The sequence below is a fragment of the Phytophthora ramorum genome (genome assembly GCF_020800215.1).
Source record: "Phytophthora ramorum isolate Pr-102 chromosome Unknown Phyram_PR-102_s0001, whole genome shotgun sequence".
In the NCBI taxonomy this organism is placed as follows: Eukaryota; Oomycota; class Peronosporomycetes; order Peronosporales; family Peronosporaceae; genus Phytophthora; species Phytophthora ramorum.
The window spans coordinates 3,210,242-3,233,510 of NW_027150647.1; the positions used below are offsets into that span (position 1 = coordinate 3,210,242).

A 23,269-nucleotide genomic window follows, 5' to 3' on the forward strand; every position below is an offset into this window, starting at 1 on the left:
TTGGACGAAGACGTCGTTGGCGTGCTCATTGGGAATGAGCACGTGTTCTCCCGAAGAAAATACGGATTGACGTGTCGAGACCGGCACGTCAAATCCTAACGGGGGGATGGTGTAGCGGGGCTACACATTCGGTTCACCTCCTACCTTAGTGCAACATGCACTAAGGCATACATTCAGGTGACCACCACAGGGTGGTCCACATTCATAGCAAAAGGCATATGACTGGTAGAAAGTAACACCTTTCTACCAATGAGAGTCATTCAATAGATAGGGGTTCTGCCAGCCATCCAATGGCAGAACCTCTCATTAGAAATATCAGTTTTAGGAGGAAACCCCATTTACAATCAATACAGTTCTCATTTACCACCTAAGCTTTCGTTTGGTTCATTTATCTAGGTTTAAGTATACTTGTGGACACAAGTATACTGAACTTAAGTGAATTACTCCTACGCTTCCTCATACACGTGCGCACACGTGTAAGCTTAAGTAGTGGGTCTAAGCAGACCCACTACAATTACGCTGTGCTGTTTACTCCGGCAGTTGGCTGCAGAGTGCTGGTGCGGTGCCACGGAGTGCTGGTCTCGATTGCTCGAGCTTGCCAACCTCTCCGGAATGCTGGTGGTGGTTGTTCTTGTTTGTTCTTGCAGCCAAGGAATGTAGGTAGTCGATGAAGTGTTGCATGCATGCGATGCAGGAGGAGCATGGCTGTGAGAATCCCCACACAGTTTCTGATATGAAAACCATTGAAGTTACTAAGTCAGAAGCAGAGCCACAAGGTGTGACAAATGGCAATGTCCCTAGTGGAGCCGACAACGACGAAGCAGACAATCTCCTAGTGACTCGTTTCTCAGTGAGGTACATTGACGCCATATCTCTCTAAAGCTAATAACTTCCTATGAGTCTCTCCTAGTGACTCACGTCTGGTCAGGTCTCAGTATGACTAGGAAGCCACTCGCTAACCTTGATTGATTGGGGCTTGCCATCCTTCATGGATGGCAACCAACTATTTTGGGTTGCGAGTGAACGGGGGCTTTGGGCTTGATGCTTTCCTCCTCGTGCACGGCACGTGGCTAAACTAATATCACTTTGAGTTTCACTCGCAATCGCAGAAGCGCTCATCCTCTCCCTCTCTTCGTTCTGGTACTCACTCGACGCTAAAGCTGCTACGCGCGAGTGTCCGCCCCTCTCAGCATTGCTGAAGTCAGCACAATGATTTGTGTCAGCTGCCAAACCGCGCATTATTTTTTGGGTCAGGGTTGATCAAAATTTACCATTTTGTATGCACCTATATCACAGCTGGGACTATTTAGTTTGATCCAGATCCGGTAACCGACCCCAAAAATATGTTACGTTTGCGCTTTTTGTAAATAAAAAAACTGTTCCTGGCGGTTGTGCAAAACAAAAACATCAGGCTCCAGTTTTATTATCGCACTGTAATGCGCAACTTGGCAGTGCCGAGCGAGTCCCTGGCGAATTTCTCGACCGACCAGCTCGCTTTCGAACAGCTTGGCGTGCGGGCTGCGACTTCGACGTGCGTGGCCAGCGTCGTCTGTGCCGGCAGGGTCTCTCTATCTGACCGATTCCAGTCATGATCTTGCCAGCTGAGGCTTGTCCATATGCGGCATACGATATGCCCCATATACAATGACCCGGCACCTGCCTCGATATGATGATGCCTCGCAATGGGGCGAGTGGTGGTCGAACGGTGAAAACGCTAGTGCCATCTGGCTCTCCGCATACTCGCCGACGACCTGGTCATCATCCCGCCTCCACTGGCAGCAAACACTACTGCAGCCTAGGATCCAAATTTCGAGTAGTCCAACTCGATGGGAGTCGCACTAGCTGGCTGACAGAAGCTCATTTCCAAATCTCCTCACTCGAGCTCACCATCAACAGCTCAAGCGCATTCGAACAGCCTCGTTCAAGAGCGAAGAACAAGAGCAACAACAACCATCACACACACACACACACACACTACCAACGTAAACGATGTTCAGCAGCAGTAAAATCACCGCCCTGTGTCTCGCCGTCGCGGCCCTCTCGAACGGAGTAAACGCCAAGGAGGAGGCCGCCCAGACTTTCGGACTCCTTGGCGCTGGGCTACACGGTGGTGCGGGACTGTACGGCAGAGCTGGTGTTGGCGCTGGTGCTGGTGCTGGGCTGTACGGCCGTGGTGTCGGTGTCGGCGTTGGTGGTGTTGGACTCGGCGTGGGTGGCTACGGCAATGGATACGGCAACAGATACGGCAACGGATACAGCAATGGTTATGGCGGTGCTGGAGTCGGCGGCACTGCTGGAGTAAGCGGGACTGCTGGTGTGGGCGGAGGTGCTAGCACTGGCACCGGTGGGACCGCTACAACGAACGGGAACGGCGGCGCCAAGGCGAGTGCGAGCGCCACGACGTCTGGTACCGGGACTGGTGGCACGGGCGCTGCAGCCCAGAAGGGGTACCGCAAACTTCGCTCGGAGTGAACTGGCTGATGCCATTGAGTGCCGTTGGTGAGTCTTGGCAAGCCTCCGTTGGAAACTTCATTGCTGTCGATGAGTTTGTTTACATTTTGTTAGTCCTGTTGTAAAAATAAAATGTGTTGCTTTTTCTTTGACCATTGATTTCTCGGTTCCTTACGTGGCACCTCAAAAGCGCGAAATCACGCTGATGATTGCCAAGAGCACAACGAATAGTCTGCGACTCTACGTATGCTAAGAAATTGCACGATGCAAACCAAACGGTGAAGTGCGATGTCGGCAAGCACTGCTGCATCAGTTCATCGCCTTACCACGGAAGCTCCGACACGGGGATCTGCGGGTCCAGGTTGAAAAACTTGCCCGTGCTCTCGGGGGTCAGTTTGGTGATAAGGTCGGTCATGGCTGCCACGGAGTCCGATGGCTTCAGCGTGGCCTTGCCCTCGGTCATGTCAGTGTCCACGTAGCCAGGGTGCAGTGACACGGCCACGATGTTGCTCTCGCGCAGTTCGACTGCCAGTAAGCGAGTGATCATGTTGAGCGCGGCCTTGGATGACGTGTACCCGTAGCCTGCTTGCTTGAAGAAGGCCGCAGTGTCCTTCGTGCAGCTACCGATGCTGCCCATGAACGACGATACCTGCACGATGGAAGCATTGCCGCGGGTCTTCGCCGCGAGCTCCAGGTTGGGGAGCAGTGTACGCGACACGAGGAACGGTCCGACAGCGTTCACTTCGAACTGGCGCATGAGCGAGTTCTTGGTACCAGACGCGAGCTCACTGGGGAGGCCGATCCCGGCGTTGTTGATGAGCAGGTCAATGGCCACGCCCTCAAGCTGGCGGGCCGCCTCGACAATCGAGGCCTCGTCGCTCGTGTCCATGGTGACGATCTTGAAAGGGGAGAGCGCTGCCAGCTGCGAGTGAGATCAGTGTAAGCAGCCTTGTTAGTACATTCACCAGCATAGAGGTTGATGAAAGATACCTCCTTCGACAGTATCGTACCTTTTCCGTGCTGCTGTTGGCGCGCGCCGTGCCGATGACGTCCCACCCAGCCTTGATGTAGTGCTCAGCGAAGGCGAGGCCGATGCCGCGCGTGCTGCCCGTGATGAGAACCGTCTTCTTGGTGGATGTCATGGTCGGTGGTGGTGGTGAGTGGAGTGGTTGGTTGGTTGGTTTCTTGCCGAGGTGTGCGGGGCTTGAAGCGTTTTGAAGAATGAGTTGATGAGCTCAGCGTTGCCGGTCCTTTGTCAGCCCACCTCGCAGCTTACTCCGGGCTGGTCGCCAGGCATAAATGGTCGACAACGTCAACGCGCTTGGACCTGGTGAATCAATCAGCCAGCTAACGCAATAGGGATGACGCCCTGAACAATCACCAGTTGGGATTGTTACACGTGATCGCATCGCGCTTGCAAGCTGAAAGCAGTGAAAAGCGAGGTGGAGACATCGGCCAGTAAGTACAGAGAACAGAGAACTTTCCCTAGGAGCCAGGACTCTTCGTAAACACAGCGTTCGTCTTCGTAAACGTACATGTACTTGCCAGGCAGGGCAACGAGATAGGACACCTTTCCATGATCACTCGACCGAATAAACACACTTGCCGGTCGGATGAAATTCATCGTACGTGGCTGACGTAATACACAGCTCAGTTGTTGGAATGATGTTCAGCCATAGAGCTGCATGTACACGGCTTTGGGGGCTCGTAGACACGTTTCTAGTCCGTTAAAAATAGACAAGTTGACCGAATTAGTACTTAAGTAAGTCGGTCGCTGTACTGCAAGATCTTGACAAGCGTGATGCATGCCTAGACGTGCCGCAGTAGAGTCATACCAGTAGTCCCGCAAACGACCTACATGTTACCACGGGAGGCTGGTGCCGTGACATGTAGCCATTCCTCGTGCTCACACGTCACAGATTCGTCGGCCGAGTTGCATACGCAAACACGCGTTTCTGATTATCTACCAATCACAGCAGGGTGCCCTTAATCACTGACGTCACTGACCGAGGACAGGCTCAATGATGTCTTCCCTCAAAACCTGTGCGCCGAGTCCCACGTGTCTGTCCTTGATGAGCTACCCAAGCTCACTCAGCAATTTGCCACCTCACCATCAAGCAAAGTCTTAGCCAAATCTGCAGCCATGGCCGCCATCACCGCCGACTACAAGCTCTTCACGCCGCTGAAGCTCGGAGACGACCTCGAACTCAAGAACCGCATCGTCTTCGGACCGCTTAGTCGTGGACGCGCCAATGCCGACCGCGTGCCGTCTGAAGACAACGAGCTGTACTACGAGCAGCGCGCGGGTGCGGGGCTCATCATCTCGGAGGCCACTGCCATCTCCGAGCAAGCCTACGGATGGTATCACGCCGCCGCGTGCTACACAGACGCCCACGTGGAAGGCTGGAAGCGCGTGACCGAGCGCGTCCACAAGAAGGGAGGTAAGATCTTCTTACAGATGTGGCACATGGGTCGCCAAGGCCACACGAGCTTCAACCCCAAGGGTGACCTTGTGTCTGCGTCGGCTTTGCGCCTCGAGGGCGGTCACACTCGCAACGCCAACTACGAAACGTCGGACTACGAGACTCCGCGTGCACTGGAAACGGACGAGATCCCCGGCGTGGTGGAGTCCTACCGTCACGGTGCTGAGCTGGCACTGAAGGCGGGCTTTGACGGGGTGGAGATCCACGGCGCCAACGGTTACCTGATTGACCAGTTCTTGCAGTCGTCGACCAACAAGCGCACGGACAAGTACGGCGGCTCGTTCGAGAACCGCGCGCGTCTCCTGTTGGAGATCGTGGAGGCGGTCAAGACGGCAGTGCCGTCGCACCGTATCGGTGTGCGTCTTGCTCCCAACGGTGCTTTTGCTGGCATGGGCAGCGAAGACAACTACGAGATGTTCAAGTACACGATGGAGCGCCTGAGCGCGTACGACCTGGGTTACCTTGCCATCCTGGACGGATTCGGCTTTGGATACACGGACAAGTCCCGTCATATCACTGCGTTCGACGCCAAGACGGCATTCAAGGGCACCGTTATGGCCAACAACAACTACACACGCGACCGCGCTGAGGGCGCGATTCGCACCGGAACGGTGGACATGGTGGGCTTTGGACGGCTGTACATCTCGAACCCCGACCTGGCGGAGCGTTTCCAGAACGACTGGCCGTTAACCCCTGAAGCTGGCCATGAAGTGTACTATAACTCGGCTCTGGGCGGCAAGGGCTACAACGACTTCCCATTCTACCAGGCCAAGGACGAGCTCAGCAACTAGACTGGTCGCTCTGTGGATAGTGCTTGCTTGCAGCACCTAATAAAATTCCTTTGACAAGAATTACTTGAAAGTATTAATTTGCATTTTGCATTTTGTTAACTTCGTACACACATGGAAAGTTGCTTTCAAAAAATTAATGTTATTGTTTATGGAGTTGGTTTCGTCTTGACCCAACCACCATTGCACTGCCACAGAGCACTCAGTCAGTACCGTACCATCCTTAGAAGTGTTGCGCCTTCGTGTTGAGTTCCCTACTACTCTTCCTCACTAAGCTTACACTCAGCACTCCAGCGCACTTGCTCACTGTCGGTTTTTAGCCGCAGCAAATTGAGCTCACAGATGCACGTAAATAGCAGACTCGTCCGCGTGTTTGTCACCGCCAGTGGTCGGATCTTTCCCAGGCATCTGCTTCTCGTCCGACTTGACGTCAACCTTCCGACGCTTCGTGGACGCCTGCTGGGGTCGCTGCTGCTGCACGTCCACGGGGATCAAACTGAACTCGACGTTCACGGCCTCTCCACTGTCATCCATCACCACAGCAGCAATCAAGTTCACTGCAACCGTCTTACCCCCAGCAGCATACGCCTTCACCAGTACGCCCACCGTCTTCTTCGTGTCGCGAATTTTATCCACGATTTTATCCAGCTTTTCCTGATCGACACACACGAACTGGCGCAGCGTCTTCTTCTTCTTCAACGTGGGTTCCGCCAGCCCCGTATGTTTCACAAAAGCGGCATTAAATGCCAGCGTGTGGCACTGAAGATCCACAACCAAACGGGGCGTCGACGAGCTCTCGAAAGCGCGTCGCAGCACTTTGTCGCCTCTCGGCGCCAGGGCGCGGAAGCTCTCGGCCTGTTTCTCGGCCCGCGCGGCCTTCTGCTGGGCCACCTTTAAGTCCGTCTGCAGCTTCTCGACAAAGTGCGCCGTGTTGTCCAGCACCGACTGCTTGTTCTTCTTGGTCTGCATGCCGGCGGCGTCCAGCAGCTCGCGCAGCTGGCTGATGCGCTCGTTCAGCTTGAACATGCGCTGCTTCTCCTTCATGTTGAGCTCCTCGCGCGAGCGCTTGGCCGACGACGGCGTGTCATTTGGCGGTGCCTGGTAGTCCGGCATGGAGGGCGGCAGATAGGGCGCGGCGCCGTTTTCGTACTTTAAGGGTGTGTGGTGCGGGATGCCGTGCGGCAGGTAGTGACCGTAGGGCGGCTGCATGGGCGGCGCCATGAAGAGCTTGGGACGGTTGTCGCTCGGCTGCTGCTGGTCGTAGCGCATGGCGGATGGCGAGGAGGCGCAGTCGGACGATGGCGTTAGCATTTACCGTGAAGTGGTGATAGCGCTGACGGATTGGCTGAAAAGCGTGGGTAGGTGAGGCGCCATTGGCTGGGAGGGATACTGGTACAGTGTACCGAGCGACCGGCTCGACAGCTTACTTCCCGACCGATTCTCACCATCACCAAGCAAGCTGCGAACAATCAACCGAGCAAGATACATTCAAGGTCAATGTAAAACATGCAATGCACACATTTTCTTACAGCACAAACTCAACGACACCAACAGAGCTCAAAGCAATTTTGACAGAGACACACTCAGCCAGCTCACTCCGAGCGAAGTTTGCGGTACCCCTTCTGGGCTGCAGCGCCCGTGCCACCAGTCCCGGTACCAGACGTCGTGGCGCTCGCACTCGCCTTGGCGCCGCCGTTCTGTGCTGTAGACGTGCCGCCGTTCCCGTTTGTTGTAGCGGTCCCACCGGTGCCAGTGCTAGCACCTCCGCCCACACCAGCAGTCCCGCCCACACCAGCGCTAACACCACCATTTGCGTTGCCGCCAACGCTGGCCGTTCCGCCCACACCTCCGCCCACACCAGCACCAGCAGTTCCGCTCGCGCCTCCGCCCACACCCGCACCAGCGTTACCCGCCGCGGTACCACCGACACCAGCGGTGCCACTGACGCCACCTCCAAGTCCGGCAGAGCCTCCGATTCCAGCACCAGCAGCGCCACCAACACCGGCCGCACCGCCCACTCCAGCGCCAGCGCCAGCGCCAGCATTCCCGCCAACACCTGCGGTGCCACCGACTCCAGCGCCAGCACCAACACCAACACTGGCTCCGCCGTTCCCGCTTACTCCAGCACCGCCATAACCATTGCTGTATCCGTTGCCGTATCCGTTGCCGTATCCGTTGCCGTATCCATTGCCGTAGCCACCCACGCCGAGTCCAACACCGCCAACGCCGACACCGACACCACGGCCGTACAGCCCAGCACCAGCACCAGCACCAGCACCAACACCAGCTCTGCCGTACAGTCCCGCACCACCGTGTAGCCCAGCGCCAAGGAGTCCGAAAGTCTGGGCGGCCTCCTCCTTGGCGTTTACTCCGTTCGAGAGGGCCGCGACGGCGAGACACAGGGCGGTGATTTTACTGCTGCTGAACATCGTTTACGTTGGTAGTGTGTGTGTGTGTGTGGTGGTTGTTGCTCTTGTTCTTCGCTCTTGAACGAGGCTGTTCGAATGCGCTTGAGCTGTTGATGGTGAGCTCGAGTGAGGAGATTTGGAAATGAGCTTCTGTCAGCCAGCTAGTGCGACTCCCATCGAGTTGGACTACTCGAAATTTGGATCCTAGGCTGCAGTAGTGTTTGCTGCCAGTGGAGGCGGGATGATGACCAGGTCGTCGGCGAGTATGCGGAGAGCCAGATGGCACTAGCGTTTTCACCGTTCGACCACCACTCGCCCCATTGCGAGGCATCATCATATCGAGGCAGGTGCCGGGTCATTGTATATGGGGATATCGTATGCCGCATATGGACAAGCCTCAGCTGGCAAGATCATGACTGGTATCGGACAGATGGACAGACGCTGCCGGCACAGACGACGCTGGCCACGCACATCGAAGTCGCAGCCCGCACGCCAAGCTGTTCGAAAGCGAGCTGGTCGGTCGAGAAATTCGCCAGGGACTCGCTCGGCACTGCCAAGTTGCGCATTGCAGTGCATAATAAACTGGAGCCTGTCCGGTGCATGAGCGGTTTTGCACCGGGACAACTTCAACTTCGCTCATACAAAACCCAGTACAATTCGGACATTACTTCCCTGCATCATCAAGAAGAACTTCAACAAGAAGCTTGAACAGGAATCGACTTTCTTGTATCTACTAAACATCAATATTCTTCACGTACAACCAATATTCTTCACGTACAACCAATATTCTTCACGTACAACCAATATTCTTCACGTACAACCAATATTCTTCACGTACAACCAATATTCTTCATGCACAATCAATATTCGTCACGTATATCGTAACACGAAGACCACTGAGCCAAACGCGTCGTCACTAGCCGTATCGGAAAGCGTAATGGCCTCAAACATCGCATCTTCCGTTGTGAGTCACGCGCTCGTCCTTCGAGAAGCCAAGTTGGACGAGGCATCTTCGGAAACCGACGGTGCAGGAGAGTGGCGGTCTCCTCGGTCGTGGTGGTTTGTGCATCGCTGGTCTTCGGCACAGGCTGGTTAACTCCATTGGAGTCGGTGACGCGCACAGTCCGGGAAGCGTCAGCCACCGCCGAAGAGGACGGCGCTGAGGCTCCAACCATCGACACTCCACCCGACGTGGTTCCACTTGATGTGCTTGATGTGGTTCCAGTCAATATCTATTAGTCCGCCTTGCATCAGGTCCGCCCTTGCCGACGACATCAGCTCCCGCATCGACCCCATCATCAGAATCCCAAGAAAAAAATCTGCTTGTTGTAGGAACGGTTGTTGGACGAGCTTGTGTCGGATCAGTCCAGCAATGCAATGCAATGCACATCCACTTTATGATAGTGGCGAGTGAATTCCTGAAGATAATATCGTTCGACAAACTTGTTTTCGCAGCGCGTACGTGTTGCGGCTTCGGCTTCGACCAGCTCACATGCTGGTCAGCTGTGCGGTGTCCATATGAGCACCAACATGTTCCGATATGGTCGTACAGCGTGGCGAAATGCCATCCGATCGGCGCAAGCTAGTGCCCATCTGGGCCTCCGCATACTTGTTGGGAAGCTGGTCATCATCATCAACTCTGGCAAAGTCTCTCAACTTGGTGGCTGCCTCTTGTCGCTGGCATATTCCCTTTAACATTTGCCGCGCCTGCATCGGAGCAGTCGAGCTGGGGTCGCACTAGCTGGCTGACAGAAGCTCATTTCCAAATCTCCTCACTCGAGCTCACCATCAACAGCTCAAGCGCATTCGAACAGCCTCGTTCAAGAGCGAAGAACAAGAGCAACAACAACCACCACACACACACACACACACACACACACACACACACACACACACACACACACACACTACCAACGTAAACGATGTTCAGCAGCAGTAAAATCACCGCCCTGTGTCTCGCCGTCGCGGCCCTCTCGAACGGAGTAAACGCCAAGGAGGAGGCCGCCCAGACTTTCGGACTCCTTGGCGCTGGGCTACACGGTGGTGCGGGACTGTACGGCAGAGCTGGTGTTGGTGCTGGTGTTGGTGCTGGTGCTGGGCTGTACGGCCGTGGTGTCGGTGTCGGCGTTGGCGGTGTTGGACTCGGCGTGGGTGGCTACGGCAATGGATACGGCAACGGATACGGCAACGGATACAGCAATGGTTATGGCGGTGCTGGAGTCGGCGGCACTGCTGGAGTAAGCGGGAACGGCGGAGCCAGTGTTGGTGTTGGTGCTGGCGCTGGAGTCGGTGGCACCGCAGGTGTTGGCGGGAATGCTGGCGCTGGCGCTGGCGCTGGAGTGGGCGGTGCGGCCGGTGTTGGTGGCGCTGCTGGTGCTGGAATCGGAGGCTCTGCCGGACTTGGAGGTGGCGTCAGTGGCACCGCTGGTGTCGGTGGTACCGCGGCGGGTAACGCTGGTGCGGGTGTGGGCGGAGGTGTGGGCGGAACGGCCAGCGTTGGCGGCAACGCAAATGGTGGTGTTAGCGCTGGTGTGGGCGGGACTGCTGGTGTGGGCGGAGGTGCTAGCACTGGCACCGGTGGGACCGCTACAACAAACGGGAACGGCGGCACGTCTACAGCACAGAACGGCGGCGCCAAGGCGAGTGCGAGCGCCACGACGTCTGGTACCGGGACTGGTGGCACGGGCGCTGCAGCCCAGAAGGGGTACCGCAAACTTCGCTCGGAGTGAACTGGCTGATGCCATTGAGCGTACTAACTGAGTTCACCCGATTGTCGGCTGGAACTGCATTGCTGTCGACGAGCTCGTTTAGTCTTGTTGTAAAAGTTAAATGTATTGCGTTGATCATTGATAGGTATCTCGGTTCCTTAGTTGCCTCCTCACTACATGTCCATGTAGTGCGAGCACGAATAGACTGTGGCACGTCCTCACGAATTGCACCAAGCACACCGCTCCTACTAAGGTTCATGCAGATGTTGAAGTGGGGGTGCTGTCCTTGCGCGTTGCCGGCTAGCACTGCAGATGCATCGGCTCACTACCACGGAAGCTCCGACACAGGGGTCTGCCGGTCCAGGTTGAAAAACTTGCCCGTGCTCTCGGGGGTCAGTTTGGTGATAAGGTCGGTCATGGCTGCCACGGAGTCCGATGGCTTCAGCGTGGCCTTGCCCTCGGTCATGTCAGTGTCCACGTAGCCAGGGTGCAGTGACACGGCCACGATGTTGCTCTCGCGCAGTTCGACTGCCAGTAAGCGAGTGATCATGTTGAGCGCGGCCTTGGACGACGTGTACCCGTAGCCGAATTGCGTGAACAAGGCCGCAGTGTCCTTCGTGCAGCTGCCGATGCTGCCCAGGAGCGACGTTATAAAGAATGAGTTGGTGAGCTCAGGGCTGCAAAATGCTGCTGCGAGGCGGGCAAGACGAACGAGTCGGAGTCCCGGGCCTCTGCCAGCGCGGAGCTCACTGAGGACAGGTTGCCTCAGCCTCAGCGTTGCGAAGTTTGAGTTTGCCTTCGGGGTGGGTAAAACAATTAACTGTGAGGCCCAGTCATCTAACGTCGCACAGCTCACCGTTACAGGAGCCCAACAGCGTCAACACGCTGAACAATCACAGCTCGGGATTGTCACAACCTGATGATGCATCGTGAAAGGACGCTTGTCGCTAACGATCAGTGGGATGGTGTTCAAGGCAAACTTCGGAACGCTCGCTGACCAACTCATTCTTCAAAACGCTTCAAGCCTCGCACGCCTCGGCAAGAAACCAACCAACCAATCACTCCACTCACCACCACCACCACCACCACCGACCATGGCATCCACCAAGAAGACGGTTCTCATCACGGGCAGCACGCGCGGCATCGGCCTCACCCTCGCTGAGCACTACATCAAGGCTGGGTGGAACGTCATCGGCACGGCGCGCGCCAACAGCAACACGGAAAAGGTACGATACGGTCGAAGGAGGTATCTTTCATCAACCTGATCTACTCACAAGGTTGCTCGCATTGATCTCACTCGCAGCTGGCAGCGCTCTCCCCTTTCAAGATCGTCACCATGGACACGAGCGACGAGGCCTCGATTGTCGAGGCGGCCCGCCAGCTTGAGGGCGTGGCCATTGACCTGCTCATCAACAACGCCGGAGTCTACATCCCCAGCGAGCTCGCGTCCGGTACCAAGAACTCGCTCATGCGCCAGTTCGAAGTGAACGCTGTCGGACCGTTCCTCGTGTCACGTACACTGCTCCCCAATCTGGAGCTCGCGGCGAAGACCCGCGGCAACGCTTTCATCGTGCAGCTCTCGTCGCTCCTGGGCAGCATCGGCAGCTGCACGAAGGACACTGCGGCCTTGTTCACGCAATTCGGCTACGGGTACACGTCGTCCAAGGCCGCGCTCAACATGATCACTCGCTTACTGGCAGTCGAACTGCGCGAGAGCAACATCGTGGCCGTGTCACTGCACCCTGGCTACGTGGACACTGACATGACCGAGGGCAAGGCCACGCTGAAGCCATCGGACTCCGTGGCAGCCATGACCGACCTTATCACCAAACTGACCCCCGAGAGCACGGGCAAGTTTTTCAACCTGGACCCGCAGACCCCTGTGTCGGAGCTTCCGTGGTAGTGAGCCGATGCATCTGCAGTGCTAGCCGGCAACGCGCAAGGACAGCACCCCCACTTCAACATCTGCATGAACCTTAGTAGGAGCGGTGTGCTTGGTGCAATTCGTGAGGACGTGCCACAGTCTATTCGTGCTCGCACTACATGTACATGTAGTGAGGAGGCAACTAAGGAACCGAGATACCTATCAATGATCAACGCAATACATTTAACTTTTACAACAAGACTAAACGAGCTCGTCGACAGCAATGCAGTTCCAGCCGACAATCGGGTGAACTCAGTTAGTACGCTCAATGGCATCAGCCAGTTCACTCCGAGCGAAGTTTGCGGTACCCCTTCTGGGCTGCAGCGCCCGTGCCACCAGTCCCGGTACCAGACGTCGTGGCGCTCGCACTCGCCTTGGCGCCGCCGTTCTGTGCTGTAGACGTGCCGCCGTTCCCGTTTGTTGTAGCGGTCCCACCGGTGCCAGTGCTAGCACCTCCGCCCACACCAGCAGTCCCGCCCACACCAGCGCTAACACCACCATTTGCGTTGCCGCCAACGCTGGCCGTTCCGCCCACACCTCCGCCCACACCAGCACCAGCAGTTCCGCTCGCGCCTCCGCCCACACCCGCACCAGCGTTACCCGCCGCGGTACCACCGACACCAGCGGTGCCACTGACGCCACCTCCAAGTCCGGCAGAGCCTCCGATTCCAGCACCAGCAGCGCCACCAACACCGGCCGCACCGCCCACTCCAGCGCCAGCGCCAGCGCCAGCATTCCCGCCAACACCTGCGGTGCCACCGACTCCAGCGCCAGCACCAACACCAACACTGGCTCCGCCGTTCCCGCTTACTCCAGCAGTGCCGCCGACTCCAGCACCGCCATAACCATTGCTGTATCCGTATCCGTATCCGTTGCCGTATCCGTTGCCGTATCCATTGCCGTAGCCACCCACGCCGAGTCCAACACCGCCAACGCCGACACCGACACCACGGCCGTACAGCCCAGCACCAGCACCAACACCAGCACCAACACCAGCTCTGCCGTACAGTCCCGCACCACCGTGTAGCCCAGCGCCAAGGAGTCCGAAAGTCTGGGCGGCCTCCTCCTTGGCGTTTACTCCGTTCGAGAGGGCCGCGACGGCGAGACACAGGGCGGTGATTTTACTGCTGCTGAACATCGTTTACGTTGGTAGTGTGTGTGTGTGTGTGTGGTGGTTGTTGTTGCTCTTGTTCTTCGCTCTTGAACGAGGCTGTTCGAATGCGCTTGAGCTGTTGATGGTGAGCTCGAGTGAGGAGATTTGGAAATGAGCTTCTGTCAGCCAGCTAGTGCGACCCCAGCTCGACTGCTCCGATGCAGGCGCGGCAAATATTAAAGGGAATATGCCAGCGACAAGAGGCAGCCACCAAGTTGAGAGACTTTGCCAGAGTTGATGATGATGACCAGCTTCTCAACAAGTATGCGGAGGCCCAGATGGGCACTAGCTTGCGCCGATCGGATGGCATTTCGCCACGCTGTACGACCATATCGGAACATGTTGGTGCTCATATGGACACCGCACAGCTGACCAGCATGTGAGCTGGTCGAAGCCGAAGCCGCAACACGTACGCGCTGCGAAAACAAGTTTGTCGAACGATATTATCTTCAGGAATTCACTCGCCACTATCATAAAGTGGATGTGCATTGCATTGCATTGCTGGACTGATCCGACACAAGCTCGTCCAACAACCGTTCCTACAACAAGCAGATTTTTTTCTTGGGATTCTGATGATGGGGTCGATGCGGGAGCTGATGTCGTCGGCAAGGGCGGACCTGATGCAAGGCGGACTAATAGATATTGACTGGAACCACATCAAGCACATCAAGTGGAACCACGTCGGGTGGAGTGTCGATGGTTGGAGCCTCAACGCCGTCCCCTTCGGCGGTGGCTGACGCTTCCCGGACTGTGCGCGTCACCGACTCCAATGGAGTTAACCAGCCTGTGCCGAAGACCAGCGATGCACAAACCACCACGACCGAGGAGACCGCCACTCTCCTGCACCGTCGGTTTCCGAAGGTGCCTCGTCCAACTTGGCTTCTCGAAGGACGAGCGCGTGACTCACAACGGAAGATGCGATGTTTGAGGCCATTACGCTTTCCGATACGGCTAGTGACGACGCGTTTGGCTCAGTGGTCTTCGTGTTACGATATACGTGACGAATATTGATTGTGCATGAAGAATATTGGTTGTACGTGAAGAATATTGGTTGTACGTGAAGAATATTGATGTTTAGTAGATACAAGAAAGTCGATTCCTGTTCAAGCTTCTTGTTGAAGTTCTTCTTGATGATGCAGGGAAGTAATGTCTAGGTCGATCCGAATTGTACTGGGTTTTGTATGAGCGAAGTTGAAGTTGTCCCGGTGCAAAACCGCTCATGCACCGGACAGGCTCCAGTTTATTATGCACTGCAATGCGCAACTTGGCAGTGCCGAGCGAGTCCCTGGCGAATTTCTCGACCGACCAGCTCGCTTTCGAACAGCTTGGCGTGAGGGCTGCGACTTCGATGTGCGTGGCCAGCGTCGTCTGTGCCGGCAGCGTCTGTCCATCTGTCCGATACCAGTCATGATCTTGCCAGCTGAGGCTTGTCCATATGCGGCATACGATATCCCCATATACAATGACCCGGCACCTGCCTCGATATGATGATGCCTCGCAATGGGGCGAGTGGTGGTCGAACGGTGAAAACGCTAGTGCCATTTGGCTCTCCGCATACTCGCCGACGACCTGGTCATCATCCCGCCTCCACTGGCAGCAAACACTACTGCCGCCTAGGATCCAAATTTCGAGTAGTCCAACTCGATGGGAGTCGCACTAGCTGGCTGACAGAAGCTCATTTCCAAATCTCCTCACTCGAGCTCACCATCAACAGCTCAAGCGCATTCGAACAGCCTCGTTCAAGAGCGAAGAACAAGAGCAACAACCACCACACACACACACACACACTACCAACGTAAACGATGTTCAGCAGCAGTAAATTCACCGCCCTGTGTCTCGCCGTCGCGGCCCTCTCGAACGGAGTAAACACCAAGGAGGAGGCCGCCCAGACTTTCGGACTCCTTGGCGCTGGGCTACACGGTGGTGCGGGACTGTACGGCAGAGCTGGTGTTGGTGCTGGTGTTGGTGCTGGTGCTGGGCTGTACGGCCGTGGTGTCGGTGTCGGCGTTGGCGGTGTTGGACTCGGCGTGGGTGGCTACGGCAATGGATACGGCAACGGATACGGCAACGGATACGGCAACGGATACAGCAATGGTTATGGCGGTGCTGGAGTCGGCGGCACTGCTGGAGTAAGCGGGAACGGCGGAGCCAGTGTTGGTGTTGGTGCTGGCGCTGGAGTCGGTGGCACCGCAGGTGTTGGCGGGAATGCTGGCGCTGGCGCTGGCGCTGGAGTGGGCGGTGCGGCCGGTGTTGGTGGCGCTGCTGGTGCTGGAATCGGAGGCTCTGCCGGACTTGGAGGTGGCGTCAGTGGCACCGCTGGTGTCGGTGGTACCGCGGCGGGTAACGCTGGTGCGGGTGTGGGCGGAGGCGCGAGCGGAACTGCTGGTGCTGGTGTGGGCGGAGGTGTGGGCGGAACGGCCAGCGTTGGCGGCAACGCAAATGGTGGTGTTAGCGCTGGTGTGGGCGGGACTGCTGGTGTGGGCGGAGGTGCTAGCACTGGCACCGGTGGGACCGCTACAACAAACGGGAACGGCGGCACGTCTACAGCACAGAACGGCGGCGCCAAGGCGAGTGCGAGCGCCACGACGTCTGGTACCGGGACTGGTGGCACGGGCGCTGCAGCCCAGAAGGGGTACCGCAAACTTCGCTCGGAGTGAACTGGCTGATGCCATTGAGCGTACTAACTGAGTTCACCCGATTGTCGGCTGGAACTGCATTGCTGTCGACGAGCTCGTTTAGTCTTGTTGTAAAAGTTAAATGTATTGCGTTGATCATTGATAGGTATCTCGGTTCCTTAGTTGCCTCCTCACTACATGTACATGTAGTGCGAGCACGAATAGACTGTGGCACGTCCTCACGAATTGCACCAAGCACACCGCTCCTACTAAGGTTCATGCAGATGTTGAAGTGGGGGTGCTGTCCTTGCGCGTTGCCGGCTAGCACTGCAGATGCATCGGCTCACTACCACGGAAGCTCCGACACAGGGGTCTGCGGGTCCAGGTTGAAAAACTTGCCCGTGCTCTCGGGGGTCAGTTTGGTGATAAGGTCGGTCATGGCTGCCACGGAGTCCGATGGCTTCAGCGTGGCCTTGCCCTCGGTCATGTCAGTGTCCACGTAGCCAGGGTGCAGTGACACGGCCACGATGTTGCTCTCGCGCAGTTCGACTGCCAGTAAGCGAGTGATCATGTTGAGCGCGGCCTTGGACGACGTGTACCCGTAGCCGAATTGCGTGAACAAGGCCGCAGTGTCCTTCGTGCAGCTGCCGATGCTGCCCAGGAGCGACGTTATAAAGAATGAGTTGGTGAGCTCAGGGCTGCAAAATGCTGCTGCGAGGCGGGCAAGACGAACGAGTCGGAGTCCCGGGCCTCTGCCAGCGCGGAGCTCACTGAGGACAGGTTGCCTCAGCCTCAGCGTTGCGAAGTTTGAGTTTGCCTTCGGGGTGGGTAAAACAATTAACTGTGAGGCCCAGTCGTCTAACGTCGCACAGCTCACCGTTACAGGAGCCCAACAGCGTCAACACGCTGAACAATCACAGCTCGGGATTGTCACAACCTGATGATGCATCGTGAAAGGACGCTTGTCGCTAACGATCAGTGGGATGGTGTTCAAGGCAAACTTCGGAACGCTCGCTGACCAACTCATTCTTCAAAACGCTTCAAGCCTCGCACGCCTCGGCAAGAAACCAACCAACCAATCACTCCACTCACCACCACCACCACCACCACCGACCATGGCATCCACCAAGAAGACGGTTCTCATCACGGGCAGCACGCGCGGCATCGGCCTCACCCTCGCTGAGCACTACATCAAGGCTGGGTGGAACGTCATCGGCACGGCGCGCGCCAACAGCAACACGGAAAAGGTACGATACGGTCGAAGGAGGTATCTTTCATCAACCTGATCTACTCACAAGGTTGCTCGCATTGATCTCACTCGCAGCTGGCAGCGCTCTCCCCTTTCAAGATCGTCACCATGGACACGAGCGACGAGGCCTCGATTGTCGAGGCGGCCCGCCAGCTTGAGGGCGTGGCCATTGACCTGCTCATCAACAACGCCGGAGTCTACATCCCCAGCGAGCTCGCGTCCGGTACCAAGAACTCGCTCATGCGCCAGTTCGAAGTGAACGCTGTCGGACCGTTCCTCGTGTCACGTACACTGCTCCCCAATCTGGAGCTCGCGGCGAAGACCCGCGGCAACGCTTTCATCGTGCAGCTCTCGTCGCTCCTGGGCAGCATCGGCAGCTGCACGAAGGACACTGCGGCCTTGTTCACGCAATTCGGCTACGGGTACACGTCGTCCAAGGCCGCGCTCAACATGATCACTCGCTTACTGGCAGTCGAACTGCGCGAGAGCAACATCGTGGCCGTGTCACTGCACCCTGGCTACGTGGACACTGACATGACCGAGGGCAAGGCCACGCTGAAGCCATCGGACTCCGTGGCAGCCATGACCGACCTTATCACCAAACTGACCCCCGAGAGCACGGGCAAGTTTTTCAACCTGGACCCGCAGACCCCTGTGTCGGAGCTTCCGTGGTAGTGAGCCGATGCATCTGCAGTGCTAGCCGGCAACGCGCAAGGACAGCACCCCCACTTCAACATCTGCATGAACCTTAGTAGGAGCGGTGTGCTTGGTGCAATTCGTGAGGACGTGCCACAGTCTATTCGTGCTCGCACTACATGTACATGTAGTGAGGAGGCAACTAAGGAACCGAGATACCTATCAATGATCAACGCAATACATTTAACTTTTACAACAAGACTAAACGAGCTCGTCGACAGCAATGCAGTTCCAGCCGACAATCGGGTGAACTCAGTTAGTACGCTCAATGGCATCAGCCAGTTCACTCCGAGCGAAGTTTGCGGTACCCCTTCTGGGCTGCAGCGCCCGTGCCACCAGTCCCGGTACCAGACGTCGTGGCGCTCGCACTCGCCTTGGCGCCGCCGTTCTGTGCTGTAGACGTGCCGCCGTTCCCGTTTGTTGTAGCGGTCCCACCGGTGCCAGTGCTAGCACCTCCGCCCACACCAGCAGTCCCGCCCACACCAGCGCTAACACCACCATTTGCGTTGCCGCCAACGCTGGCCGTTCCGCCCACACCTCCGCCCACACCAGCACCAGCAGTTCCGCTCGCGCCTCCGCCCACACCCGCACCAGCGTTACCCGCCGCGGTACCACCGACACCAGCGGTGCCACTGACGCCACCTCCAAGTCCGGCAGAGCCTCCGATTCCAGCACCAGCAGCGCCACCAACACCGGCCGCACCGCCCACTCCAGCGCCAGCGCCAGCGCCAGCATTCCCGCCAACACCTGCGGTGCCACCGACTCCAGCGCCAGCACCAACACCAACACTGGCTCCGCCGTTCCCGCTTACTCCAGCAGTGCCGCCGACTCCAGCACCGCCATAACCATTGCTGTATCCGTTGCCGTATCCGTTGCCGTATCCGTTGCCGTATCCATTGCCGTAGCCACCCACGCCGAGTCCAACACCGCCAACGCCGACACCGACACCACGGCCGTACAGCCCAGCACCAGCACCAACACCAGCACCAACACCAGCTCTGCCGTACAGTCCCGCACCACCGTGTAGCCCAGCGCCAAGGAGTCCGAAAGTCTGGGCGGCCTCCTCCTTGGCGTTTACTCCGTTCGAGAGGGCCGCGACGGCGAGACACAGGGCGGTGAATTTACTGCTGCTGAACATCGTTTACGTTGGTAGTGTGTGTGTGTGTGTGTGGTGGTTGTTGTTGCTCTTGTTCTTCGCTCTTGAACGAGGCTGTTCGAATGCGCTTGAGCTGTTGATGGTGAGCTCGAGTGAGGAGATTTGGAAATGAGCTTCTGTCAGCCAGCTAGTGCGACCCCAGCTCGACTGCTCCGATGCAGGCGCGGCAAATATTAAAGGGAATATGCCAGCGACAAGAGGCAGCCACCAAGTTGAGAGACTTTGCCAGAGTTGATGATGATGACCAGCTTCTCAACAAGTATGCGGAGGCCCAGATGGGCACTAGCTTGCGCCGATCGGATGGCATTTCGCCACGCTGTACGACCATATCGGAACATGTTGGTGCTCATATGGACACCGCACAGCTGACCAGCATGTGAGCTGGTCGAAGCCGAAGCCGCAACACGTACGCGCTGCGAAAACAAGTTTGTCGAACGATATTATCTTCAGGAATTCACTCGCCACTATCATAAAGTGGATGTGCATTGCATTGCATTGCATTGCATTGCTGGACTGATCCGACACAAGCTCGTCCAGCAACCGTTCCTACAACAAGCAGATTTTTTTCTTGGGATTCTGATGATGGGGTCGATGTGGGAGCTGATGTCGTCGGCAAGGGCGGACCTGATGCAAGGCGGACTAATAGATATTGACTGGAACCACATCAAGCACATCAAGTGGAACCACGTCGGGTGGAGTGTCGATGGTTGGAGCCTCAGCGCCGTCCTCTTCGGCGGTGGCTGACGCTTCCCGGACTGTGCGCGTCACCGACTCCAATGGAGTTAACCAGCCTGTGCCGAAGACCAGCGATGCACAAACCACCACGACCGAGGAGACCGCCACTCTCCTGCACCGTCGGTTTCCGAAGATGCCTCGTCCAACTTGGCTTCTCGAAGGACGAGCGCGTGACTCACAACGGAAGATGCGATGTTTGAGGCCATTACGCTTTCCGATACGGCTAGTGACGACGCGTTTGGCTCAGTGGTCTTCGTGTTACGATATACGTGACGAATATTGATTGTGCATGAAGAATATTGGTTGTACGTGAAGAATATTGGTTGTACGTGAAGAATATTGGTTGTACGTGAAGAATATTGGTTGTACGTGAAGAATATTGGTTGTACGTGAAGAATATTGATGTTTAGTAGATACAAGAAAGTCGATTCCTGTTCAAGCTTCTTGTTGAAGTTCTTCTTGATGATGCAGGGAAGTAATGTCTAGGTCGATCCGAATTGTACTGGGTTTTGTATGAGCGAAGTTGAAGTTGTCCCGGTGCAAAACCGCTCATGCACCGGACAGGCTCCAGTTTATTATGCACTGCAATGCGCAACTTGGCAGTGCCGAGCGAGTCCCTGGCGAATTTCTCGACCGACCAGCTCGCTTTCGAACAGCTTGGCGTGCGGGCTGCGACTTCGATGTGCGTGGCCAGCGTCGTCTGTGCCGGCAGCGTCTGTCCATCTGTCCGATACCAGTCATGATCTTGCCAGCTGAGGCTTGTCCATGTGCGGCATACGATATGCCCCATATACAATGACCCGGCACCTGCCTCGATATGATGATGCCTCGCAATGGGGCGAGTGGTGGTCGAACGGTGAAAACGCTAGTGCCATCTGGCTCTCCGCATACTCGCCGACGACCTGGTCATCATCCCGCCTCCACTGGCAGCAAACACTACTGCCGCCTAGGATCCAAATTTCGAGTAGTCCAACTCGATGGGAGTCGCACTAGCTGGCTGACAGAAGCTCATTTCCAAATCTCCTCACTCGAGCTCACCATCAACAGCTCAAGCGCATTCGAACAGCCTCGTTCAAGAGCGAAGAACAAGAGCAACAACCACCACACACACACACACACACAACACACACTACCAACGTAAACGATGTTCAGCAGCAGTAAAATCACCGCCCTGTGTCTCGCCGTCGCGGCCCTCTCGAACGGAGTAAACGCCAAGGAGGAGGCCGCCCAGACTTTCGGACTCCTTGGCGCTGGGCTACACGGTGGTGCGGGACTGTACGGCAGAGCTGGTGTTGGTGCTGGTGTTGGTGCTGGTGCTGGGCTGTACGGCCGTGGTGTCGGTGTCGGCGTTGGCGGTGTTGGACTCGGCGTGGGTGGCTACGGCAATGGATACGGCAACGGATACGGCAACGGATACGGCAATGGTTATGGCGGTGCTGGAGTCGGCGGCACTGCTGGAGTAAGCGGGAACGGCGGAGCCAGTGTTGGTGTTGGTGCTGGCGCTGGAGTCGGTGGCACCGCAGGTGTTGGCGGGAATGCTGGCGCTGGCGCTGGCGCTGGAGTGGGCGGTGCGGCCGGTGTTGGTGGCGCTGCTGGTGCTGGAATCGGAGGCTCTGCCGGACTTGGAGGTGGCGTCAGTGGCACCGCTGGTGTCGGTGGTACCGCGGCGGGTAACGCTGGTGCGGGTGTGGGCGGAGGCGCGAGCGGAACTGCTGGTGCTGGTGTGGGCGGAGGTGTGGGCGGAACGGCCAGCGTTGGCGGCAACGCAACTGGTGGTGTTAGCGCTGGTGTGGGCGGGACTGCTGGTGTGGGCGGGATTGCTGGTGTGGGCGGAGGTGCTAGCACTGGCACCGGTGGGACCGCTACAACAAACGGGAACGGCGGCACGTCTACAGCACAGAACGGCGGCGCCAAGGCGAGTGCGAGCGCCACGACGTCTGGTACCGGGACTGGTGGCACGGGCGCTGCAGCCCAGAAGGGGTACCGCAAACTTCGCTCGGAGTGAACTGGCTGATGCCATTGAGCGTACTAACTGAGTTCACCCGATCGTCGGCTGGAACTGCATTGCTGTCGACGAGCTTGTTTAGTCTTGTTGTAAAAGTTAAATGTATTGCGTTGATCATTGATAGGTATCTCGGTTCCTTAGTTGCCTCCTCACTACATGTACATGTAGTGCGAGCACGAATAGACTGTGGCACGTCCTCACGAATTGCACCAAGCACACCGCTCCTACTAAGGTTCATGCAGATGTTGAAGTGGGGGTGCTGTCCTTGCGCGTTGCCGGCTAGCACTGCAGATGCATCGGCTCACTACCACGGAAGCTCCGACACAGGGGTCTGCGGGTCCAGGTTGAAAAACTTGCCCGTGCTCTCGGGGGTCAGTTTGGTGATAAGGTCGGTCATGGCTGCCACGGAGTCCGATGGCTTCAGCGTGGCCTTGCCCTCGGTCATGTCAGTGTCCACGTAGCCAGGGTGCAGTGACACGGCCACGATGTTGCTCTCGTGCAGTTCGACTGCCAGTAAGCGAGTGATCATGTTGAGCGCGGCCTTGGACGACGTGTACCCGTAGCCGAATTGCGTGAACAAGGCCGCAGTGTCCTTCGTGCAGCTGCCGATGCTGCCCAGGAGCGACGAGAGCTGCACGATGAAAGAGTTGCCGCGGGTCTTCGCCGCGAGCTCCAGGTTGGGGAGCAGTGTACGCGACACGAGGAACGGTCCGACAGCGTTCACTTCGAACTGGCGCATGAGCGAGTTCTTGGTACCGGACGCGAGCTCGCTGGGGATGTAGACTCCGGCGTTGTTGATGAGCAGGTCAATGGCCACGCCCTCAAGCTGGCGGGCCGCCTCGACAATCGAGGCCTCGTCGCTCGTGTCCATGGTGACGATCTTGAAAGGGGAGAGCGC

At 57.1% G+C, this 23,269-nt stretch overlaps 2 protein-coding genes across 2 annotated transcripts; one reads left to right on the top strand and one right to left on the bottom strand.

The window, feature by feature from the left end:
- Positions 1-4,594: 4,594 nt before the first annotated feature.
- Positions 4,595-5,725, top strand: KRP23_759 (putative 12-oxophytodienoate reductase 11; the record flags this gene model as incomplete). Its single annotated transcript, XM_067892691.1, has 1 exon — positions 4,595-5,725. One exon carries the CDS (start codon positions 4,595-4,597, stop codon positions 5,723-5,725), a length of 1,131 nt encoding a protein of 376 aa, XP_067751322.1.
- A 333-nt stretch (positions 5,726-6,058) lies between these two features.
- KRP23_760 (uncharacterized protein) lies at positions 6,059-6,991 on the bottom strand (the record flags this gene model as incomplete). Its single annotated transcript, XM_067892702.1, has 1 exon — positions 6,059-6,991. One exon carries the CDS (start codon positions 6,989-6,991, stop codon positions 6,059-6,061), a length of 933 nt encoding a protein of 310 aa, XP_067751323.1.
- Between the last annotated feature and the right edge of the window lie 16,278 nt (positions 6,992-23,269).